Here is a 14,601-nt window from a genome sequence, read left to right on the forward strand (position 1 = left end):
GGGTGCAGGGCGCGGGCACCTCTGGAAGAGATGAGGGGCGCTTGCTGACGACTGCGACGGAGGGGAGGGCGGCCACCCAATGCGGGCATTTCGAGGGATGGAATGGCGCATCGAGTTCTGGGAGCTTGATGAGAGGTTCCATCTGGGGAGGGGGAAGCTCCAGCAACTGGGGGGGCGAGGTGAAGTGCACCTGGAACCTCCATGGGAGTGAGCAACTTGAACGAATAGGCAGGCTGGCGATTGGCGCGGGGGGCCGAAGACTAGGTGAGGTGCCCAGGTGAAGTGGTGGTTGCGCTCTGGGAATGGAAGTGGAGCTCCTCCCTACCAGAAAGCGGCTGCACTCGGGGGCGTGGGGGACGGGAAGGAACCTCAAGTCAACCTGGAGCAGCCAACTAGACAGGGCAGCCTCTGCCCGAGCTGCCCTAGCGCTGCCCGGCACTGCGGCTGGTGCACCACCCAACGTGCAGTGCAGCCCCTCCACTCCCTCTACTAATGATGGATGCCGCCGCATCATTGATCAGTGATGGATGGAGCCGCTGAACTGACTGAACGGCAGACGGCGGGGGGCCCACCCGACCCGACACCATCCGTCCGTCACGTCAATCTACGTACTCTATCCGTCCCGCGGCAATCCACTCACTGCCCGTTCGCCCGCCCGAGAGCTCCCTCGCTCGGCTCCCTCGCTCGAGCGAGTCACCACCACCACCACCACCACCACCATCAGCTGCTAGGTCGAACCTAACCTCTGCGCTTCTGCACCTGCGAGCCGTCCCCCAGTCGCCCCGGCTCTGGCTCACTTGCAGGCGGCATTGGGCGGCCCCTCAATTGTCCTTCCATCCATCGACTGTCCATCGCAGCTCCACCTCGCCCTCGTCCATCTCGTGCCTCTCCTCCTCTCCCACGACTCCGCACGATCGCTCTCCTCTTGCATCGCCTCCGACCTGCACCCACCCTCCGCTGCCATCGCCATCTCCCCTTCCGACCCGACCTCCATCGCCAGCCGGCGTCTCGACACCGTCCTCACGGTGGCCCGCCTCGTTTCACGCAGGCGACCATCAAGCTCCCGACCCCGCCGCCGGTGTCGTCTGTCTGCTCCGCCCTCGTGTGCGGGAGCAGGCCCGAACCCAACCCCCCCCCCCCTCCATACCCCTCGAGCTCCGGGCACAATACAGCTCCCGACGACGAGAGCTCGAGTGACGGCAAACCCGTGGCCGCTGGCGACTGGCCGTGCTGCGTCCGCGCCACAGACTCTGGTCTCGCTTCGTCGGGGCCTCAGTCTGAACGCGCCGTGGCCGTCCTCGCCCGTCGGCCCAAGTCGCGCCATTCCCTCCACGGGGACCAGCCGCGATCGTCCCCGTTCCCCAAAGCATGACTGCTGAGGCCAGGAGTGGTCACCAAGATGTTACAGGCCGCCTCCCCGCGTCAGCAGCCATGCCTTCCCAGACCGGAGGAAGAAGAGACAGAGCCAACACGCTCGTCTGGCGTTATCGCACGGAGATAGCCGCCAGCACGTCGAGCGTATTCTCCACGCTCGCCGCCTTTCCGCTCGATAGCGTCAAGACGCGCATGCAAACCTATCAGTATAGTGGCTTCCTCGACTGCGTCAAGCGCACCTACCGCACCGAGCATCTCGCGGGCTTCTTTCGAGGCAAGCCTTGCCCTTGTCCCCCCCCTTCGTGGCCCCCCCCATATACTGACCGCTGAGGCATTCCAGGCGTCACGGCTCCCATGGCCAGCATCACTCTCGTCCGCACCGTCTCCTTTTCCATCTACCAACGAGCCAAATACGCCTATTCCGGCTGGGTCAAGCAAAATTTCGGATACGACATCATTCAGCATGTGAACCGCCCGGGCACATACCCCAACCTCTGGTCGATTGCATGTTTCGGTGCGGCCGGCGCGACGGCGGGATCCGCTATTACCTTTCTCGCCTGCCCCTTCGAACTGACCAAGCTCTCGGCACAGGTCTCTGTGCTTCTGGCGGAGCGCGCCGGCAGCTGCCAAAAGAGCCGCGCGGTAGCCTCGAGCTACCAGAACAAGGGGACGCTGCGAACCATGGCCAACATCATCAAGCACCGTGGCGTCTTAGGCCTCTACACGGGATTCCGTCTCCATCTCTGTGCGTTCCGAGCCACCCACCCCTACCAGACAACGTATCTGTTGTTATTGACGCTAACCGCATCCCCCTGCAGTGCGCGACACGCTGGGCACGTCCATCTACTTCATGGTGTACGAGAGCGGCAAGCAATTGGGGACGACATTCGCCGGCGACAGTCCAAACAGCAATAAGTTAGCTGTAGTTGCAGCCGGCGGCATGTGCGGGCTCGTCTCGTGGGCCATGATTTGTGAGTCGACGCACGCGCCCTCTGCACGGCCTGGACGCACCGCAGCTAACCAACCCTGCAGACCCTATCGATTCCGCCAAGAGCATCTACCAGCGCAACTCACTCCTCCATTCGCGGGGCGAGAAGGTCGACCCGGCGCCCAAGATTGAGTTCTTCAAGCGCCACATGTACCGCGGGCTGGGCGTGTCGATGAGCCGATCGTGTGTCGTCAATGCCATCTTCTTCTCGTCGTTTGAGTTTATCAAGAAGCGCATCAAGGAGGATGGCAAGCCTAAAGGTGCCATCTGACACGGAGGAGCACAGGCGCCGCAGCTGCTGCACCAACAGCAAAGGAAAAAACCGACAAATCAACAAGGGTCACTTGGGTTCGATTATGTTGTTTTTACACTCTTGCTTCCATTTTCTAAGAAGCGGCCGGGGAGCCATCGGCCGTATGCATCACGACGAGTTGGGCGTTTGGGTTCTCAGAGTATGAAATTTGCCTTACGCCGTTCATCACCGGCAGGAATCGCTCGAGGAGAGTCGCCGCGCAGCAGAGCAAAGACGGGCTTGACGTCGGACAACGGGCACCCGAGGAGGAGAACCGAGGACGAGCGGCCCATTGCGGCGGGATGTCTGTCTGTCACTGGTCATGATTCCGCGCGTTGGGGCCGTGTTTATGTAGCGAAACGAATCGAGTATCTAGTCTTCCAGACTACCGCCTACCCTTCCTTTATGCCTTGCCGACTGCAACGCTATGGTGTTTTTGTTGTCACCTCTCAACGAGTTTCTCCGAGAAACCGAGCACCACCTCCTCAACGCCGCCGCCCGCAACATGTACAAAAACAACGACATGCAATGCACGATGGGAAAAAAGCAAGATTGGCCCGAGTTGCTTAGTATCCGTAGCACTGACGGTTGCCCGTCCGGTAAACCGAGTCGGTAGTTACGAGCGAGCACAAAAGGATGGGATGGGAATTTGATTCCGTCCGGGACACCCGTCATCATCGTCTTGTCGTCGTCGTCGTCGTCGTCGTCGTCCGTATCGGGATGCAAAACCGTTGGTGTCCAACAACCCCTCTCTCCACAACCAACCAACCACCACCCCACCCTGCTAGCTGTTAAAGCACGGAGCCACCCGTCAACACAACCTAACAAAAGCTGCTGTACTGTACTGTAGCAAAGACCAGAGGGGAAAAAAAACCAAGGGAACAGTTCAGGGGGCCCATCAACGCCTCCCGACATCGGCCGGTAGCGGCGCCTCGAGAATTGCCCTTCGTCCATGGAATGAAAACCGGCCCCCACCTCCCCCAATGATCATTCATTCAATTTTGCCAGGCCAGCTGGGCTCCATGATGGACCGACTGGCGTGAACTTGACTTGGCTGGTGGCCCGCGCCGAGCCAGCAAACTGATATGAAAAGAGTTCGGACCAGTGGACGTGGGAATGATAACTTTACATACTGTGCGGAGTGCAGTACCGGTTTGCGCGGTATTGCTCTATATACCCTTCATATGTAGCAACACTACTGCTATTACCTACATCGTACGGATACCAAAAGGTGCCCCACTGGTCATCATGCAGGTTCGTCAGCGCACGTAGGACTTTTCCTTTTGCCTGTTGACTTTTACTCTTTCTTCTTTCTTTACCACAGCCTGTACTACAAGTGCTTCGTACTTCGTGCGTGGCTAGATACTGCCAACCTACTTGGCCCCCTCTCCCCTTTCCTCCGCGACGCTACACGCCGCCGCCCATGCACTTTTTGCGACAGCCTGTCCGCCACGAGTAGCAGACCGCGCAGACAGCCTGGCAACAAAAAAACAAGACAAAACCCTACACGTGGAAGAAGATGGGGTGAATGAAGATGGGACGAGGCAGTAAAACCATCCACGGCGGGCGGCAAAGACGAAACCGCGCAACACTCGTATGTCCAAACCTGCCCGCCTTCCTCTAGAATTCCTTCTCCTCGTGGCGAAGAGCAGACCACAAATACAACCAAGCCGCCCAGCTTTCTCCCCGAAAGGCGCGCAAGGGCCACAGGCGAGATGTATGCTAAATTGACAGAGAAACAAAGAGAGGGGAATATAAGAGTATGAAGGTTGGAGCGGGGAATCGTCCCTCACTCCGAGTGGGGAATCCCAAGAGCCAAGATAAACCAACACGAAACTGGATCTATGGATAGCTGCGCCGACGACACATGTCTCTAAGGTGTCCGGTTGTCGTGACGAATCCGAATCCATGCCTACTTGTCCTCGGAAAGAATGCAAATGCGTCAAGCGTCGTCTGGTATTGGGTCCGCTCATGCTTGCGACAGCTCCTGCTCGACCTGCGCCTTGACCAGGTCGCGAACCTTTCGCCAGCCGTTCTCCACGTCGCTGACGCGCTTCTCCTTCTTGTCCAAGCCGATGAATTCGGTGGGGAGCACCTGTTTCTCAAAATCGAAGCCCTCCTCGTCATGCAGAGCCATATCTACGGCGCCCGAGAACTTGGCGGGGTGTGCCGTCGATAGCGAGATGTGATGTACGCCAGGGCCGGCGCGGCTCACTGATCTCAGGGTCGCGGCGACGCCCACAGCGGTGTGAGGGTCGAGCACGTAACCCACCTTGCGGTATAGCTTCTGGATGGTCTCGATGGTCTGGGTATCGTCGACGCGCTCGCTTTCAAAGTCGCGCTTGGCGTATGTGAGGACGTCCTGGTACACTGGGCCAAAGGAGCCCGTAGACTTGAGCTCCTTGAGCCACTTGCTGACCTCTTGCCCGGCCTGCTTCTTGTTCCACAAGTCGTCCATGCCCGCCGAAGCCGCAAACTCGTACGCCAGGAACCACAGCAGCCGCTCGAAGTTGCTCGACACGAGAATGTCCATGGCCGGGCTGAGCGTCTCCTTCACGCCGTCTTCGTGCGCCAAGACACCGTCGACCGCCAGGCCACCGCTTGCCTCGGGGCCCTGCGCCTTCTTCTTCTCGTACTTGCCCGACTTCCAGAACCGGTCGAGGATGTCGTTCTCGTTGGTCGCGATGACGAGCTTGTCGACAGGCAGGCCCATGCGCATCGCGAAGTAGCCCGCCAAGATGTCGCCAAAGTTTCCTGAAGGAACGACAAACCGAACCTTGTCACCGAGTTGGAAGTCGGATTCGGACCTAGCCAGGGAAAAGTATGAGTGGAAATAATAGACGACTTGGGCAAGAATTCGCGCCCAATTGATCGAATTGACGGCGCCGAGGTTCAATGACTTGTTGGCATCGTCGTCGGCCAGGATGGATTTGAGAATGTCCTGTTCTACTGTCAGCAGACTGCCTCGCGAACGGGGTCTCTTGGTCGCTACTACCTGGCAGTCATCGAACGTGCCCGCGATAGCAAGGTTGTGGACATTCTTGTCAGGCACAGTCGTCATCTGAAGCTCCTGAATGGGGCTGACACGACCCTTGGGAAACATGATGAAGACGGAGACATCTTGCTTGCCTCTCAGACCGTAAATGGCAGCAGAGCCGGTGTCTCCGCTGGTGGCGCCGACAACAGTCAAGTGATGTCGGTCTGATGCAATGTCAGCTCACATGCCAGGGGTTGCGCATAGCCGACATGCGTCGTCAATGTCGGTTGGCTCGAACTGTGTGTGCGCGCGCGTCTGGGGGTTGCGTGTAGGTGGGGAAGTAGGCATACCTTTTCCTGTCTTGCCCTTGTTTTTCCTGACCAAGAAATACTCGAAGAGGTTGCCGAGGAACTGCAGGGCGACATCCTTAAAGGCAAAAGTTGGGCCGTGGAAGAGTTCCAGCAGGTACTGCTTGTCCTCGAGGTGGACAAGCGGTGTTACTTCCTTGCTGCGAAAGGTCGAGTAACTTCGGTCGACGATGTCCTTGAGATCGGCGCGGGGTATCTCGGAGGGAGAGATATAAAGGGAGAGGATCTCGAGGGCGAGCTCGGGGTAGCTCAGGTCCTTCCAACTCTGCCACGAAGAAGAGGCGTCGGGGATCGCTTCGGGGATGTACAGGCCGCCATCGGTGGCGAGACCCTTGAGGACGACCTCCTCAAAGGACAACTGTGCCGCCTGTCAGCACGTCGAACCATGCGAATAGCATTGGACCCGCGTTTGGGAGCAACAAGTGATTGCCGTCGCAGCGAATTGAGGCTCTCGGAAGGGAGAGAGGGGCAAGGGGCACAGGCGATGACGGGTTGGCGGGGCGAGAGGGGAGGAGAGCAGTAGCATTGAGGAGGGCATTCTAGCACCTACGCCATAATCTTCGCCGCGCGTGCTGAGGTATCGCTGCGACTGGGTGTGAGTATGGGCAGACGACCCGTTCTCAACGTTGCCGTTTTGCGCCATGGCGTTTGCGGCGAGACAGCGTCGGAGAAGGTTCGGTGAGGAAGGAGGAGGAGGAGGAGGAGGAGGAGGCTGCGGCGGCGCGGGTTTGCAGCGATTTTGCCGGGCTGCGGGTCGCGATTGCGGTGGCCGGAGGAGGGGTTTATCGTTGCGTCAACGGCGGCTCCAACACGTGCTTGTGACCGATGCCGGTTCGAGAGGAGGCCGAGAAAAAAAAAGAACGAGCGGTGACTCCGGAGGGCAGGGAATCGCGCGCAGACGCTGTCCTCAACGTGCAGGAACCGGGGGGCCAATGCAGAAGCGACCGCCCGATACAATGGGTGACGATGGAGGGGGGGGGAGGGGAGCGAGGACGGGCGAGAAAAGAAATGTCGGCAGACAAGACGCAACGGCGGAGAGGGGACAAAAAGTCGGTAGTAGCAGGTACTTTGCACATGTACCTGAAGTTTTGGCCCGCCCCCGTGAGGTCTGCTAGAAGGAGCCCGGTATCCGGCCAGTGGGCGGGGGCGCTGCGACCGCCTCAGGCACTGGACGGGCTGCTGGCTGGCTGGGCCTCAGGTGGGCTGGGCTAGCACTGGCCACCGCCGGGGCGCTCGCTCCAGTGTGGGCAGCCAGCACGCAACTAGGTAACCCCCCCGTCCATCCCTTCCACATTACGTAGCGGGGTGGGTGATGCGCAAGTCGGAGCGCAAAAAGAGTCAGTCTGTCAGTCATCAGTCAACCACACTTTATTAGTTAGGCTCCGGCCCTGGATGCCTGGTTCCGCGACGCCCCTCCCTCATTGCCAGATTGCGTCTAGTGCGGGGTGGGTTTCTTGGTACATTGGTACCTAACTCGTGCTGGCGCACACCTCGGGCGATTCGTTGAGTTGACGTTGCGTGCCTGAACGGACGGACGGACGCTGTGCCTGCCGCTGGGAGACAGCAACGGGTGCCCGTGTACTTCGTATGTGTGTCGGTGCCGGCAAAGGGGGTTGGTCCCATCTGCTGCAATGGAATACAGTACTAACTAATGCAACTACGTACCTTGAAGCACGACTTCAGTCGAGGCACATGCCTCTTCTCTCACTCGACTTTATCATCCCCCACAGCCTCGCTGCTCATCATCACCCAGCAATCAACTACTGCCAAGTACTACTCCTACGTACATACCCACGCACCACCCGTCCCGCCGTCGCCGCCGCCGCCGTCAACGCCGTCTCGCCGCCGTCGTCCCTCCACGCACTCGCTGCCCGCCCGCCCACTGTCCGTCCGCCCGTCGCTCCTTGTCCCGGGCCCCGCCGTTTCTCATTAGCGTTCCGTCCGTCATGTGCCCCTTGTCGGCCACGGTGCCGAAGCCTCTCGACAGGAAGAAGGGTCACAACCCGTGCAAACGGAACAACATGAGACGCAAACCCCCCCCCCAAACGCTCTCGTCACGGGTCCCGTGCGGAAACGGCGCTTGTGTTGCTGCCGCACACGATCCATCTTCCCTTGCATCACCACGTCTCAAGCTGCCCCGGATATGCCCTTCGCCGCGACGAAACTTACCCGGACCTGGCTCCGTGGCCAGCCGCTGTCCCTTCCCGTGTTGCCCTCAACATCACAATGGCCCCCCCACCCTTACCGCTTCGTCCACCTCGCTCGCCGAGCATTCTGCCTCGTGGCTCCTCTCGCCGTGCCGCCTGCCGCCACACGAGGTCAGGTAGGTATGCAGCAGGTCGGTCGCATGCTCCGTGAGCAAAGGCCAGACAGGTGCCACGGCCCCGCCCATGCAACCCGCTATGCACGCCGATCGTCATGGCGCGTCGTCTCCTCAACGGCTGGTTGGCTCAGCCCGCAGCATCCCGCGTTGACCTCCTGCTGTTGGCTTGCTGTGCCTGTTTGACTTTGATCAAAGGTACGAAGTACGAAGTACCTACCGACATACATTTGTCGTCCAGCCAAGCTTGTAATTGGCGACCCCCCGCGCAGTGCCCCGTACGCACAAAGCTATGTCTTCAATGCCTGCAAGTCCTCGTCGGCAGCTGCGTAGTTCGACTGTCCGCCGTTGGCCTTGTGAAACCCGTCCAGTCCCAAATCACAGCGCTTGGTCCCCAGGGCTGCTCAAGCCCCCGTCGCATTCCCCCTCCCCGGGAAAGATTCTGCCTTCCTTACTTGCGCAGTGATTTTAGAAGTGGCGCTATCCTCAACCGTTTACTCAGCCCGACACGGTAGACCGGCTTCCCCGTACTGTCCAGCTTCGAGGTACTCCTGTTGTTCGGCACGGTGTCATTCACCGGCAGTTCCTTCTTCCCAAGCTCAGATGGCTCCTTTCCTGTCTTCTCCGGCACGGGCACCTCCACGAGATCTGTGGTTGTCTGTTTCGGCCCGTCACGCGTGCCCTCCTTTGTGGATGAGCCTCGTTGGGGATCTGTGGTTGAAGTTGGCACTCTCGGCTCATTGTCCACGTCACCTTCCGAAGCAAGATCCGTCTTCGTGACATGGCTGAGCTTCCTGTCGGCGGCCGCCTGTACCGCTGATGCATCATCGGTGACGGACATAGCATGGTCGTCCTTGGCGAGGGTCTCTCGTTTCTTCGGTCTCCCCCGTTTCCTCTTGGGCTTGGCCGCAGCTTCTTGGGTGGCTGATGTCGATGTGGCATCCGGCTTGTCCTCTCGGCCTTTCTTTGGACGTCCTCGCGGCCTCTTGGGTTTTACCTGGCTCTCCGGGGCGGTGTACTCGGAGCCCTCACTTTCCTCTGCCTTGGATGCCGCCCAGACCTCGTCACCCTTGCCCACGCTGTGTGACGGGTTGGTCGCCTCTCCTGTGCTTGTGCCACCTTGTTTCGCCCTCGTTGCCTTGGGCTTTGGTGTCTGCGTTGGCGGAGCCATAGATGTAATCACGTCGGGAGACGAATTGCGCCGTTGTCGTGGCGTTGGGCTGGTCCTTCTTGTGACTCTTATCATCTCGTGTTCCGGTGTTCTCACCGTTAGACCGACGTCGAAAGAAGATAACATGTGGCTCCTCTGCGTGTTGACGTTTGTCGCGGTTCCGCTGGATCCCACTGCAGGGTTGCGTACCTCCATAATCCTCCCAGCTGGACTACTAAACGGTGCCTCCACACTCTGGTACTCGCGCTTTTGGCTTGCGGAGAGTTGTCTTGGAGCAATGAGAAGAGGTGGTGAGGTCCTGTCCATTGGTAGGTTGACGCCTTGATCCGCGGCAAATTCGGTGCTGACGCTTTGTGAGGCCGCCGATGGAAGCCCGCCATCTGGAGGTAGTTCGACCAGACTCACATCATTGCTGCTTCTCTGAAAGTCCCTGGAGGCGCCTACCTTCCTTCTTTTCCGCCTCTCATGGATGGGCTCGTCGTAATTGTCGTCACTAACGCTCTCGTAACCGAGCATCTCCAGATTTCTGCGTAGACCTCGGGTAACTTTGACGGATGTGGTTCGCTTGGCAGATAGCGGCTTGATTCTCTTTGCAACGTTGGCTTCGGGGCTGCTTGGGATATTCCAAAGATCGTTTTGAGCATCCATCCGACTAGGAGTCGCGGTCCGGCCCGCAGCATCGCCCACCTCTAGACCTTCACCTGCGCCGGCGGTCAGAGCCTGCTGGTCACCTGCAGCTTTGTGCTCGTTGTAAATATTCTGGAAGAGGACCGGGTCCGTTGAGTTCGTAGTATGGCTACCACGATCAGAGGACCGCGTCGCCAGGAGCAGCCCGTGTTCAGCCGGTTCTTCTGGCGCAAGTACATGGTCTTGTGCGCCATCAGAATCGTCATCTGAGTCGGCGATTATGGCCGGAGGCATGTCGTGAGCAAGTGACAGAGAGAATCGGCCCCTTCATTGGTCCATGTCTGCTTTCGTTGCTCCCGAAATGATGGAGGGTTGAGACGCGATGGTGTCTTGGGTGAGGAGCAGCCCCACGACGCGAATCCACGTGACTCCCATTTGGCCAAAAAGCACTGGCCACATGCTGGTTTATATGGCTGACGCGCCGCCCTTTTTGACCAAAGCTCTGCCAACAAGCATGACAAAAAGCGCTCTCTCATAGTGGTGGCATTGAGTTAGTGCCGTAACGCTTAACTTCTCACTCACATACAGAGCATTGTCACTTCTTCCGTCATGAATCTTATTGGCAGTGTTTACATCCACAATTGCTGAGCATTCGAGTCCAATCGTAGTTGCCCAGGTTGAATCGGGTATATCATTACGCTGTATGCTGTCTACCAATACTTGCACATCCTTTCGTTTTTGGTGATCCCAACCGGCAAATGGTATCGTCAGTTGTGGTCAATGGGTATCAACGTCCCCCATCGGACCACACTCTTCCCCTAAACGCCATCTTGTTGAAGACAACTTGGCTGAGTTAAATTCCTTCATATTGATGGGAACTTCCAAAGTTGAGGCCCCTAAACAGGGGCGCAAATGCACATAATGTTGAATGCTCGCCAAACCGTCGTCCATACCTGTCCCATTTTGCCCTCAGTTGTAAACTTTTGGGATGCATCAAAAACACATCTCGTCGTCACCCCATCCATAAACGCCGATGTTGAAATCGTAGCCGGCTTAAAACAGAACGAGACAGAGTCTCTCATCAAATCTGGCAGTCTAGTTGAACACAGTCCCCCACACGCACACGCGCCATCAACTCAGGGTGCGGTTGTTCGCACCTCACCTCGGAGTCGCTTATTTGGCGTACTTGGTGCGGAAGTACTTGGCGGCGTTGACCATGTTGACCAGGGCCTCCTTGGTCTCCTTCCACTGGCGGGTCTTCAGACCGCAGTCAGGGTCAATCCACAGCTGGTCAGGCTTGAGATACTGAAGCATCTCCTCGATGCGGGCCTTGATCTCCTGCTCGCTGGGGACACGGGGAGAGTGGATGTCATAGACACCAGGGCCGATGTGGCGGGGATAGGCAGAGTCGACAAAGACGCGGAGAAGCTTGGCATCCGACTTGCTGTTCTCAATGGACAGGACGTCAGCATCCAGGGCGGCGATGGCGTGGAAGAAGTCCTGGAACTCGGAGTAGCAGAAGTGGGAGTGGATCTGAGTTGCATCCTCGACACCGGAGGTGGAGAGCTTGAAGGCCTTGACGGCCCAGTCAAGGTAGGCATCACGCTCCTTGCCGGAGCGGAGGGGAAGACCCTCACGCAGGGCTGGCTCGTCGACCTGGATGACGTCGACGCCAGCCTTCTCGAGATCGACGACCTCGTCACGCAGAGCCAGAGCGAGCTGCTGTGCCTGCACAGACTGGTGGACATCATCACGAGGGAAAGACCACCGCAGGCAGGTGACGGGACCCGTCAACATGCCCTTCATGGGCTTGTTGGACACCGAAACGGCGTACTTGGACTCCTTGACCGTCATGGGAGCAGGGCGAGAGATGTCGCCGACAATGATGGGCGGGCGGACGCAGCGAGAGCCGTAGCTCTGGACCCAGGCGTGGGTGGTGAAGGCATAGCCGTCCAGGCGCTCGCCGAAGTACTGAACCATGTCATTGCGCTCGGGTTCGCCGTGGACGTAGACGTCCAGGCCAAGCTCCTCTTGGATCTTGACATTGTCAAGAATCTCCTTTTCGATGAACTTGTCGTACTCAGCCTCGGTGATCTCGCCCTTGGTCAACTTGTTGCGCTGAACACGAATCTCCTTGGTCTGGGGGAAAGAACCAATAGTGGTGGTGGGGAACAGGGGAAGCTTGAGCTTCTTCTCCTGGGCGTCGATGCGGACGGGGAACTCCGACTTGCGCTTGTGGTCCTGCTCGGTGACCTTGGACTGGCGGTCCTTGACCTGGGGGTTGTTGGTGCGAGTCGAGGTGGCGCGAGCCTGCATGGACTTGGCGTTGGCCTCGAGCTGCTCACGGACGGCAGCGGGGCCCTCCGTGACAGCCTTAGCAATAACGGCAATCTCGACAGCCTTCTCGGAGGCGAAAGAGAACCAGTCAGCGACCTCAGGGTCCAGCTTCTTCTCGCTAGCCAGGGTGTGAGGAGTGTGGAGGAGGGAGCTCGAGGTGGCCACGATGACGCGGTCCTTGCCAAGCTTCTGGATGGCGGACTCGACAGTCTCAATGGCGCGCTTCATGTTGGTCTTCCAGATGTTGCGGCCGTCGACGACACCGGCCGACAGAACGGTCTTGGGGCCAAGGGCACCAATGACGGTCTCGAGCTGCTCGGGGTTGCGGACAAGGTCAACATGGACACCATAGACGCCCTTGGGGAGAGTCTCGAGGTTGTGGACGATGTCACCGAAGTAAGTGGTGAAGACGATCTGGGGGATCTTGTCACCGAGAGCGGCAAACTTCTCGTAGGTCGGCTTGAAGGCAGCCTTGGCCTTGGCGGGCAGGTCAAAGACAAGGACGGGCTCGTCAATCTGGACAGTGTCGGCACCGGCCTCCTTGAGCTGAGTCAAGAGCTGCTCGTAGACAGGAACGAGCTTGTCGAGCAGGTCGATGGGGTTGACGGACTGGCCACGATCGGCCTTGCCGAGGTGGAGGAAGCTGACGGGGCCGACGAGGACGGGGCGGGTGTGGATGCCGGCCTCCTTGGCCTCCTTAAACTCGACAACAGCCTTGGGGCTGTCGACCAGCTTGAAGGTCTGGTTGTCCTGGAGAGTGGGCTTGACGTAGTGGTAGTTGGAGTCGAACCACTTGACCATCTCCAAGCTGGGGACGTCAACTCCCTCCTTCTGGTGGCCACGGCCCATGGCGAAGTACTGGTCGATGGTGTCAAGGCCATCTTTGGTGTACCGCTCGGGGACGGCCTTTTCGAAACAGACGTCAGCAAGTTAGTCTGAACGGTGAACATTATGTGATGAGAGGTATACTCACACCGAAGTCCTGGATGTGGCAGAGGACCTGGTCGTACAGGGCGAAGTCGTTGCTGGGGATGACGTCGACGCCGGCGTCCTTCTGGATCTTCCAGTGGGCGAGACGGAGGCGCTTGGCCTCGGCGAGGAGATCGGCCTGGGACAGCTTGCCGCCCCAGTCTGAGCATGTCAGCAAAAGGGGATCAAGGCTGTGGCAGTTCTAGACGTGGAGTCTTACAAGCCTCCGTGGCCTTCTTCAGGTCACGGTTGACTCCCATACGGGGGAAACCGAGAATTGCAGACTGCACCATCTTGACGACTGGCTTTGAGATCCTCAATTTACGGATTATCTGAAAGACTCTGGCGGGAGGGAGGTCAGTCGGGTGGTCGTCATTGGAGCGAGCTTTTTATGAGGGAGCCGTCATACCTGATGTTGACGAGTCTCGAGTGCAGCTGACAGCGAATCTACCAGTGAAGGAAGCTGCGCCTGTACAGAAACGACGTGTAATGGGAGGAGGGGAGGGCGAAGAGGGTATGAAGAGGAGAGAAAAAACAGGAAGGGGGAGGGGAGTGGGAGGCCAGCGGTGAAATGTGAGGGAAAAGATAGCAGCCCGCCGAAAGCGGGGGAGGGGTTCCTTGGTTGCTCTGGGTGAGGAGGGGCATCTCACGCAACGGAGCCCCGCCACCACCCAGCTCTGCCTCCGAAGCGCAGCGGGTGCACCGCCCAGTGTCAGAGGCTCGGGGGGGCGGGCTGGCCCTGCCGCTCCAGCATGAGAAACTCCGGATGGAACGCACAGTGCAGCAAGTAATAAGCGATTAGGTTGGACGCCCGCCCCGGCGCAGTCCAATCACCGGCGATGAGGGACCCTCAGACGGGCGACTGACTGGGAGCATGAGTGGCTTGGTCCCCACGTCCCCCATCTTGTCGTTTTCCGAAGCAGGACCCCGGGCTGCACCCTGCCCCTCCGAGTTCAGGTTTTTCTCCCCGCCGTCCCTCCAGGCACAGAGGTCTGCCTATCCCATCCTTATTAGCATTGCACACACTAACTAACGTAGTAGGTAGCTTAGCACGTCCTCGCCCGGCGCAGGCTCTGACAGATTGCGCCATTGTCGCCGCTGCACTCGGCAACGTGCTCGCCCAGGTGGGCAGGCGGCTGTCGGGTCCGCTCGGCGCCTCGGACTCAGGTCCATGGCGC

At 59.0% G+C, this 14,601-nt stretch overlaps 4 protein-coding genes across 4 annotated transcripts; 1 reads left to right on the top strand and 3 right to left on the bottom strand.

The window, feature by feature from the left end:
- The first annotated feature begins 527 nt into the window (after positions 1-527).
- Positions 528-3,212, top strand: JDV02_006001 (uncharacterized protein). Its single transcript, XM_047987351.1, has 4 exons — positions 528-1,648; positions 1,715-2,119; positions 2,193-2,345; positions 2,407-3,212. Exons 1-4 carry the CDS (start codon positions 1,369-1,371, stop codon positions 2,631-2,633), a joined length of 1,065 nt encoding a protein of 354 aa, XP_047843336.1. The 5' UTR covers positions 528-1,368; the 3' UTR covers positions 2,634-3,212.
- A 728-nt stretch (positions 3,213-3,940) lies between these two features.
- Positions 3,941-7,022, bottom strand: THR4 (Threonine synthase). Its single transcript, XM_047987352.1, has 4 exons — positions 6,550-7,022; positions 5,982-6,357; positions 5,650-5,855; positions 3,941-5,595 (listed from the first exon to the last, which is right to left on the bottom strand). Exons 1-4 carry the CDS (start codon positions 6,640-6,642, stop codon positions 4,624-4,626), a joined length of 1,647 nt encoding a protein of 548 aa, XP_047843337.1. The 5' UTR covers positions 6,643-7,022; the 3' UTR covers positions 3,941-4,623.
- An 891-nt stretch (positions 7,023-7,913) lies between these two features.
- JDV02_006003 (uncharacterized protein) lies at positions 7,914-10,501 on the bottom strand. The gene has a single exon (XM_047987353.1). The coding sequence runs from the start codon at positions 10,409-10,411 to the stop codon at positions 8,771-8,773; it is 1,641 nt and encodes a 546-aa protein (XP_047843338.1). The 5' UTR covers positions 10,412-10,501; the 3' UTR covers positions 7,914-8,770.
- A 272-nt stretch (positions 10,502-10,773) lies between these two features.
- On the bottom strand, positions 10,774-14,147 carry MET6 (5-methyltetrahydropteroyltriglutamate--homocysteine S-methyltransferase). Its single transcript, XM_047987354.1, has 4 exons — positions 13,833-14,147; positions 13,644-13,765; positions 13,428-13,585; positions 10,774-13,360 (listed from the first exon to the last, which is right to left on the bottom strand). Exons 2-4 carry the CDS (start codon positions 13,714-13,716, stop codon positions 11,291-11,293), a joined length of 2,301 nt encoding a protein of 766 aa, XP_047843339.1. The 5' UTR covers positions 13,717-13,765; positions 13,833-14,147; the 3' UTR covers positions 10,774-11,290.
- Between the last annotated feature and the right edge of the window lie 454 nt (positions 14,148-14,601).

The sequence above is a fragment of the Purpureocillium takamizusanense genome, chromosome 5 (assembly GCF_022605165.1).
Source record: "Purpureocillium takamizusanense chromosome 5, complete sequence".
In the NCBI taxonomy this organism is placed as follows: Eukaryota; Fungi; Ascomycota; class Sordariomycetes; order Hypocreales; family Ophiocordycipitaceae; genus Purpureocillium; species Purpureocillium takamizusanense.